The sequence below is a fragment of the Engraulis encrasicolus genome, chromosome 18 (genome assembly GCF_034702125.1).
Source record: "Engraulis encrasicolus isolate BLACKSEA-1 chromosome 18, IST_EnEncr_1.0, whole genome shotgun sequence".
NCBI lineage: Eukaryota > Metazoa > Chordata > Actinopteri > Clupeiformes > Engraulidae > Engraulis > Engraulis encrasicolus.
In genome coordinates, this window is record NC_085874.1 from 44,292,867 (window position 1) to 44,302,754 (window position 9,888).

Consider the following 9,888-nt stretch of genomic DNA (forward strand, 5'->3'; position numbering starts at 1 on the left):
ACTCCATGTCGGCAACCTGCGGTAACCTACACCATGTTTTTGGTATTCCAACTCCACATGTCACATCACAGATACGTGTATGCGTGCAAGCCTACAATATCATATGGTTTATGTTCAGTTTCTGCTGTATTCACTAGTAATGGTGGGGTGGCATCCGCGCCAATGTCTTATCCTGAGCGTATCGCTCGGTGCGTAATTCCAAGAGCAGTATAATGAAAAAGAAGAAAGGAGTCGCACACTGGAGCTGAATGCAGAATCAAAAACTGTATTAAACAAAGCCGAAAAAAGTAAATAAAACCGACAGACAGGGGACAAACGTTTCGGGTCTAGCCCATCATCAGTGTTCCCAGTTACCTGCTGTATTCACTGGCATAATGGGTCACCCCCTGCTACACGTGTCACACTTTTCGTGAATAATCAGGGAGCCAGGTCTTGCGAAAAGAAACAGGCCACGTGCAACAGCAGCATCCTTCCAATTCGAGTAATGTCTTATTCAACAAGCAAGTATCCCAGAAAAATATATAATAAGTGTGACCTACTTTACAACAGTGGAAAACAGGTTTCAGTATTGTTGGGTTGTGTGGGAAACACTGGGGTGCATTTCTCGAATGCGTAGTTGCTAACTACGGTAGCTACTTTGCTGGTTGCAATGCAATATCCCATTGGCAACTAACTGCTAACAACTATGCTTTTGAGAAATGCACCCCTGGTTCCCACGGAGGGTGCTTGGCCATTATGTACCGTGACAGACTCCCCTGTTAGTGATAAGAGTCTGGGCTGGAGTGATGGTGGACTATTTCAAGGTTTGTGTAGTACTCAGAGGAAATCCATAACCCACAGCAGCCGGTAAGCTAAGCAGCAAATTCATCAGCTGGGGTACCGACGCAACAGTGTTTGTTTTGTTTTGGGTTTTTTTCCCCTTCTAGAACCGATTGTTACCATGGCAAAACTTCTTATTATGGCTTCCAGGAGGAGTCATGGTACCATTACCATTATAATGATGTGCCGGACTGCTGACAGGTCTGGCTGGGCCTGGGACAAAGTAATCTGAAAGGGCCTGCCTAACATTACATTAACATTACATTGCACTTAGCTGACGCTTTCATTTTATTCAAAGCGACTTACAACTTTTATTTTTCAGGGTATTGGTTACAGTCCCTGGAGCAATCTGGGGTTAGGTGCCTTGCTCAAGGGCACTTCAGCCATGGATGTAGATGTAGGGGAGAGGTCAGGGGGGGTTTGAACCGGCAACCCCTAGATTGAAAGACCAACTCTCTAACCACTGGGCCATGGCTGCCCCAATACGTACAATATGCTGTCAAAGGCCTGCCTCTCAATACGTACAATATAATGCAGACCCCAATTCTGCCCCCTCCCCTCCCCGGGTCCAGGACAACATACCATTTGTCCGAGCCTGATTATCATCGACTTTCAAATCTCTTCGAGACTTGGTCTGACCAAGACCATAACAATTAACGTTTCCCAAATGGCATGGTTGAACCGTCTCCCTAGGTTTGCTACTGGTTGACTGGTGTCAGACAAAGTGGGTGGAGTTCCTGTTTTTTTCAGGAGATCAGAAACGATATTTACATTGCTCTTGGCCTGACTAGAAGCAACTGCGAAGGTGTTGCGTCACTAGGTGGGTGTGGCCTGGCTACATTTGTCCCACCTCCCCCTCTACCTCCTGTTGGATGTGGAATACAGTGGTGCCTTTCTGGAAACCAAAGTTGCTTACTACCTTAACTACTTTGTAATTTTCAATGGATTTTCCCATTGGCCACTACCGAAGTTGCGAACAGGCTAATAACTTCTCTTTTGAGAAATGCACTCCAGATGTGTGAATGAAATTCAGTCCCACGGCATATTACAAAGAGGAAAAGGTAACCTTTATTCACAATTATGAATAGATGCAAACGGAATACTGTACATTTTGTTAGAAAGGATTATAAAACTGTACAATACAAAGCCAAAAAAACATGTTACATGTTAAAAGTCTCTCTCTCAATATGTTTGGCAAAAAAAGTGTTTTATATAACTTACCGATAAAAGGAACTGAAAAAAGAGTCTAAGGTTTCTTTAAAAAAAGACAATAACATAAAATAAATATTACAAAAAGATTAATAAATATTTCATGCAGCAACTACAAAATGAGCCTGAGAGATTTCTTTGTTGAAAAGAGGATTTGTTCTGTTAAAAAAATACTTAGTTTTTTTAAAGGTTATGGGTCTGAAATGGGAGCAATTTAACACACATACTCATTATCTTTTTTTAGTCTTTGAAAGAGCACATGAACAACCACACAGCAATACCGAAAAAACAGACAGAGTCATTATCTGGGAGGTGTAGACAGAATGCATTCAAAACAAAGAGAGATAGAGAGATACGTATATAAAAAAAGGACCATGATCCGCACAGGAACGACCTAGCTTTTTAGGTCAAAAACACAGATGTCCTTTAGTCACAGGTGGTAATGTTCACACACATACGGTACGCCCCCAAAGAGTCGCATATATCCCCCAGTGTTCAGTTCAGTAACAGTTCAGTTCACTTGACCCTTCAGGCTGTGATGTTACACTACAATGGCACACACACACAAAAACTCATACCGTATCTGCTGAAGCGATAAAACAAACTATTACAAAGCGGTTAAGCCGATAGGCCGATTTGTGGTGCTGGACCGTGAGTAACTGTGGTGCTTGACCCGTTCCTGTAAAGTAAACGATGCTACGGGATTGATGTGTGCAAAGTGGTGAATGTAGATGAATCACAAATGATTAGTCATGAATGACTTGCCCTGTTTAGGTGTAACAGGGTAGCGTGAACTGCGGCGAATGGTGAGAGCTAAGCTGAGCCGCTCCCATGAGCCCCATCCAAAGCTTTGAAGTTAATGCATCATATTGCGATTAATTACTTAAACATGCTGACATCCAAGGTTTTAATCACAATCACTTATTCATTTATTATTCAAACCCCCCCCCCCCCTCTGATGTTTTCCATGATTTCCCACCTCAGTGGAACCCTTAAACCATTAATTGGACTCAAGGTGACCTTGTTGGTCTATTAAAATAATAAATAAATAAACAACAATAACAACAAGGGCACTGATAGAGAAACATGCCTAATTGGAGCAAAAAAAAAAAAACGGGCACACGAGGAAGGGAGCACCACCGTTTAAGTCTGTTGTTGTTTAAGTTTTCCTGCTAACTGCTCCTAAGTTTACATAGCGAAGGGGCGTTGTTGGTGAGGATAACGCTTTGGAGAGTTCAGCGTTTGCCAACTGTGAGTGTTGGTTTTGATTTTACGTAAGACACTGTTTGAAAGCAACTCCACTCGAGAGGGGGACGCTGGTGCCCTACTGCTTTCTCATTTCTGGTGTGTGTGTGTGTGCGTGTGTGTACTTGTGCGTGTGTGTACTTGTCCGTGTGTGTGTGTGTGTGTGCGCGCGCGTGTGTGTGTGTGTGTGTGTGTGTGTGTGTGTGTGTGTGTGCGTGTGTGTACTTGTGCGTGTGTGTACTTGTCCGTGTGTGTGTGTGTGTGTGCGCGCGCGTGTGTGTGTGTGTCACAAAACAGCCAGATATTTGCTGCCAACTAATGAGATAATTGTGAAATTCCAGTTGAGTTGATAAATGCTTGTGCTCTCTCAAGTCTCTTTGCTGCTGTGCTGTGCCGTGCCGTGCCGTGCCGTGCCACTGCATCACTGCTAAAGATGATGCAGGCAGCGCAGTGTGTAGTGTTGTTGTTGTTTGGTATGCAGACTCCAGCAGAAAGTCTGGATCAATATCTGTCCAAACACCCAAACCCCAAACACATGCGGCTGGGCAGGTAAAGAGTTTGCAGTGTCAGTATCATATTTGCCCAGGGAGCTCCATCCTACTGTGCAGCGTCAAGTGTATTTGTGCTTGCGTGCGTGCGTGTGTGTGTGTGAACGTGCTTGTGTATGTGTGTGTGTGTGTGTGTGTGTGTGTGTGTGTGTGTGTGTGTGTGTGTGTGTGTTCGCCTAACTCTGATTTATGAGACGCATCCGACTGTGCCACTCAAAAACGATCTAATGGCTGGTCAGGCCTTGTAAGAGTGCAGCCACATGCTCATGGAAATGTACATACACATACACATACACATACAGAGACACACACGCACACACACTCCAGTCGTGGGAGAAGAGAGAGTGGGGGTATTGTAGCAGACCCTGACGGATGACTGTAACTAAGAGAGACGGATGAGCATCTCCTGCCAGAGCTGCGGCATTCCATCCAATTCAGAGCCCACTCACTCACTCCAGTGTTGCCAGATTGGGTGGGTGCCCGCCAAATTGGGCTACTTGGGATGAGTGTCTGCGGGTAAAAATGGGGAAAATTGGCCATTTGGCGTTTTTTTCAGCCGTTTTGGGCCCATAGAAGTCAATGTAAATTGTATAATTTGGGTGGAATTGAGCATATTTTGCTTTTAGGCGGGATTTGGTCAGACACATCTGGCAACACTGACTCACTCACTCACTGCCTCCTTCACTCACTGACTCACTCCGCTGGACCAGTGGAAGGGGCCAAGGAGTTTAGCGGGCCCGGTGGTCAAGAGATTAAATTGCACTGTTGATACACGCTCGGCGCACCACAAAAGAGAGTGGAAACATTTCTCGAGCACAATATTTGAAGCAACCATCAGAGTATGGGGGATGGAAATGGCGGTGAAAAAGACTGTGCAACTGACAATGATAACAAAAAAAGGCAAAGGTCTGGGAGGGATTCCAAGTATGTGGTTTACTAACTAACCCGGGATAAGTTCACTAGATGTCCTGTAAGTGATAAACCTCCAACTAGCAGAGCCCTTGCAGCTCCCTTGCTGGGAGGATGCAGCCACATGGCCGCTCTATTATGTGATTTATGTCTTTGCTATAAGTGAGGGTACCCAGGAAAGTGATTAAACCGGCTGTCTGGAATAACTCCCTGAAGGGGGAAGCAATAATATACATATTTTTATATATACATGCAAATATACATATACATATACATACATATATTACTGCCCCTTACATAATGTTTTTTTTCGCAATTAAAATCATGTATAAATACAATGCAGATTACAATACAATAATATAAAATACTTTTATGTGATTTTTTTTCTCAAAGAAAGGGAATACATAAGGGTTTTGCTCAGGTAAGCTGGTTTCATAACTAGCACCAAGTCAGAAAGAAAGATAAATCCCTCGGGATCGTAAATGATCAAGGCACATCCTGGTGAAAAAACATGATGACGATAATAAATGGGAGAGGGCGATGACACTCTTTGCGTTCACATCTTCGTCATTCTGTCTACACAGGTAAGATTTCACGAAAAACTGATCCAGGGTCAGTCAGTCGTGATTCGTTATGCTCAGTCCTTCTCTTAGCCCGTGGCTATCTCTTTGTCAGTCCCAACAACTTCCTTGTTTCCGGCTTTGACCACTAGCACTCTCTGCTTCAGTTTTCGCCACCGTTTTGTGTTGCATTTGTTTGAGCTCCTGCTTTGCGTATCCACTGAATACTTTGCCTTGAAACATCTTTCCTCCTACTCCTCCTCCTCCTCTCCATTAACTGCTCTCTGCCTCTTCTTCTTCTTCTTCCTCCTCTTTTTCACTTCCGTCTACTCAGACTTCAACTTCCTGGTGCCCTCCTTGCGTCGCCGTGGTGCCGGTCACCACGATATCGAAGCAGGTCTCCATCATGACGCGAGACTTGCAGAGGTTGACACAGAATTGCAGCTCCCCAGTGGCCTGGTGGAGTGCCTCAAGGTAGTCCTGCGAGTCCATGTCCAGGTCCGGGTCCACGTCAACTGGGGGAGAGAGAAGAGAGGAGAGGGCAGAGGGGCAGCAGAATTAGAATATATATATATGAGAGAGGAGAGAATTAGAACACATAGGAGAGAAGTGGCAGAATTCGAATACATAGGAGAGAGGAGAGAGGTGGCAGAATCAGAATACATAGGAGAGAGGAGAGGGGTGGCCAAATTAGAATACATAGGAGAGTGGAGAGAGGAGAGGAACGGCAGAATTAGAAGACATAGGAGAGAAGAGAGAGGAGAGAGGAGAGAGGAGAGGCGGATGAGAATTAGAATACAAAGGAGAGAGGAGAGAGGAGACCAGAGGGGTGGCAGAATTAGAAGACATAGGAGAGAAGAGAGAGGAGAGAGGAGAGGCGGATGAGAATTAGAATACAAAGGAGAGAAGAGAGAGGAGAGAGGACAGGCGGATGAGAATTAGAATACAAAGGAGAGGGAGAGACCAGAGGGGTGGCAGAATTCTAATACATAGGAGAGAAGAGAGAGGAGAGGAACGGCAGAATTAGAATAGAGAGGAGGGAGGAGAGAGGAGAGAGGAGAGAGGAGAGGCGGATGAGAATTAGAATACAAAGGAGAGAGGAGAGAGGAGAGGAACGGCAGAATTAGAATAGAGAGGAGGGAGGAGAGAGGAAAGGGGCAGCAGAATTAGAATACATAGGAGAGAGGAGAGAGGAGAGGAGAAGGAGAATTAGAACACATATGAGAGAGGAGAGAGGAGAGGCGGAGGAGAATTAGAATACCGGTGCTGTATGAGAAAAGAGAGAGGAGAGTGATGTATGAAACAATAGAGGAGCAGAGAGAGAGAGAGAGGAGAATTCGTATACCCATGAGGGACTAGTGGAGAAAAGAGAGGAGAGGGAGAAAAGAATGAGTACAATGGGTATATGAGAGAATAGTAAAGTGAGGACAGACAGGAGAATAAGTATAAGAATGGAACAGAGGATACAATGGCTACATAATATGACATGCTTGCTTTCAAACACAACACAAGTTAGTCCGTTTCAGCACAAGGAATCATGAAATAATTATTAGTTTTTAGTTTTGCAGATAGTTAATCACTAGTTATTAGTTCCTTATAGTTGTTATCAGTTATCGTACCCATGATACATCTTTGTTTTCACGCTCCCTTTCTATAATCTTAGTCTAAAATGACATACAACACATCGCCATACAGAGTCAGGTATTCCACACTGTGATGTAGGCCTATTCTTCACTACAGCTTGATAAAGTAAAGTTAAGCCCCCCAACAGCTGAAAATGTATAAGCCTCATTGTTATTCGGGTTGTTGTTCAATTCATCCATGGCCAAATTGACCCGTCACATTTGTTTCTACAGAGCTCCTCGGCCCAACGCAGTCCACAAATACCTGCCCATGTTCCTACAAATAGATATGTAAAGTACTCCTAAAGCTTAACCAACCACAGAAGATCCCTCAGCATCCACTTAAAGGAGGCCATCCACGGCGAGCTTTGTGTTTAAACACAGTTAAGACGCAGTGGCCCCTTTACACAAACTGAGCTCAGGCTTACTGTAAACAAGCGCTTTATTGCGGCTAGCGAAACAACCACAGGGCTTTAGCACAGCGCCCATTTCCCCCAACTCACTTTATTTTCTAAATCTGGGTTTGTTGTTGAAAAGGAAAGCAACATCCAAAACTGGCCCACTGTGAAAATACATACTAATGTGTTCCATTCCACACCCATCTCATTCTCATTGCTTAAGGCAATGGCATTGGGGGCGCGCAACAGAAGAGAAGCTTTTGTTTGTGTTGTTTGTGTGTGAGGCTTTGCATGGCTGGGTTCCCCATGTGAGTGTGTTGGATGAATGGTCAGAAACATGTTGAGAACCACTCGCTTCCAAACATAAAAGGCAAGACCGTCGGCAAAGAAAAGAGGGTTTGACGCGAATGACTCACAACTTCTGCATCTGTATTTTTTCACATACAGTATGAATGAGGACCCTCCATATTATTCAGCATCCTGGTCCTTTAAAAGGCACACTCTTCTGTAGCCTATAGGCATGATACTGCATAGTGTACAGTATACCGTACATCTTGTGTTCAGGGTCAATCGGCCTTTAGGGAGCACAAAGGACACAAAGGCAAGTGTGTGTGTGCTGAGTTATTTAGAGCTCCGGCTGCATTATGCCAAAGTCATGTGGAGAGGGGATGAGGGCGGAGGAAGTCACCTCCCAAGTAGGGCTAGGGAGCAGGGAAGGAATCGGAACACGCCTTAAATATGGATGACCCTTTGCAGTTTTTCACCTGTCCTGGGACTACAGATGGAAATGATCTTCTAAGCTATATTCTGGTGCAGGTCATCTCTTTTCTTTGTAATTAATGTACTTTTGCACATGAGACCAAATAAACAAACTAAACCCTGTAGGCCATGGCACAGGACGAAATCATATATGATAGTCATACTGCTGATGGGATCAAGCAGAGTACACAAGGAATACATCCACAGCAAAAAAATGCATTGTTAATTCAACATTTGAGTCTATTTAACACCTTCTATAGTGTATTTGGTCAAAGATTACTCTCTAAATGTTGACGTTTTTACAGTGTACAAACTACAGTCTGAACAACTCAAAACGAGCTCTGTTTGGTCTTTTAGACTTTTTGCTACTGGCAGTGTGATGACGGAAAACGTTTGTGTTCTGCTCTGTGCTGAATTGTGTTTCGCTTTTCCTTCATCATTTGCCCTTCAAATTGTTCCGGTAAACGGGTAAAAAACAAGACCAACCGCTCTCATTATTTCCAGCACAGGAAAACAAAACAAAACAAAACAAAAATGCACCGTATTGCAGTGGCCTACGCGCTAGTTTCATGTCGGCGGTACTGTAAGCAGCCGCAGTAAATGGGCTGTACTCGCAGAGGCCAAACGGGCCCACTAGGCACCTGTAAACAATCCCGTATTAGTTCCAAATGAGCTTATCCCTGCAGGCCCAACCCCACGTAAACACATTTTGCTATGGAGACTATACAACAGCCACGGATGAGTACATAATTGGAGCGGATCGATATTTTCAATTTCAAGCTTTTTTCCCTCTCCATCTCCTCCACTCCACTCCCATGTCGCGATATGGAAGACAGAGCACCGTGCAAACAGCCCTAATGTAGTCATCGATATAGATGCAGAAAATAAAATGTTCTGGCAATACTTGTGTGCACTGGCGTGAAGGGTCGCCAGATTATGGTTTTCATGTTCCGTCGCAAACAATACACCTAGAGTCATTTGTCGCCATATTTATGTCAAACATAAATACAAGCATGGCAAAGGGATATGGTTTTCTTTTCGTATCATTATTGTCACAATTCACTATTTTCCCTCACCATTTACAACACTAATGAAAAATCTCACCACACCGCATTTAGCTGCCATATGGCGTATCAGAATTAAGTTCAGATGTAGCTCATACACTTCCATTGGCCTTTAGCTTTTAGGTGTAACTGAGAACGTCAATACATCCTCTTACACCCCCATCACACCTAAGCCACTTACACTGCTGTGGCACAGTTTCCAGTTTGCTTAATAGTGTGTCAACTACAACTGTCACCAGTACACTAAGCTCAGATAAACAACTTTGTTACCCTGAGTTACCATAACATATAGTTTATGTTACATTTAGTTTACTCTAGTATTTAGTCACAGGTGGTAAGTGCATCAACCCATTGTCAAAGTTCTACAACTACCAATTTCTAGAATGCAACTCTTTAGAAGTGCCAGCAGAAACGAGGAATATCAAACATCTCAAGTTATACTAACAGAGTAATAATAACTTAAGACAACGTAGGAAGCGTATTCCTTACTGAAATTCACCCAACATGTCACCACCTGTCAACATTTACTCAATCTAGAGTAGCTGCATATGTCCATCCAAAACTCCAAGCACTTCAGATCATGGCAAATGAATACAAATCAAAAGAGGGGTTAAATTGGTACTTACACTCTCCCATCCACTTTCCGGGGTCGAGCATGAGCCGGGTCTTGGCATCCTCCAGCTCCCTCTTGAGTCTCTCGTGCTTGGCCCTCAGCTCGCGGATCTGCTGCTGACGCTTCTCCAGCATCCTGAGCC

The 9,888-nt window shown here is 44.1% G+C and overlaps 1 protein-coding gene across 4 annotated transcripts in view; it reads right to left on the reverse strand.

The window, feature by feature from the left end:
- Window positions 1-3,965: 3,965 nt before the first annotated feature.
- Window positions 3,966-9,888, reverse strand: part of kif26aa (kinesin family member 26Aa) — a 194,546-nt gene continuing 188,623 nt past the window's right edge. For all 4 annotated transcript variants that reach the window (XM_063223676.1, XM_063223677.1, XM_063223675.1 and 1 more), the window contains 2 exons: window positions 9,760-9,888; window positions 3,966-5,805 (listed from right to left, as the gene is read on the reverse strand). The exon at window positions 9,760-9,888 is cut by the window's right edge and continues 22 nt beyond it. In XM_063223676.1, coding sequence (XP_063079746.1) covers window positions 5,621-5,805; window positions 9,760-9,888 — 314 coding nt within the window. In that variant the 3' untranslated portion in view covers window positions 3,966-5,620. The remainder of the gene's footprint in view (window positions 5,806-9,759) is intronic.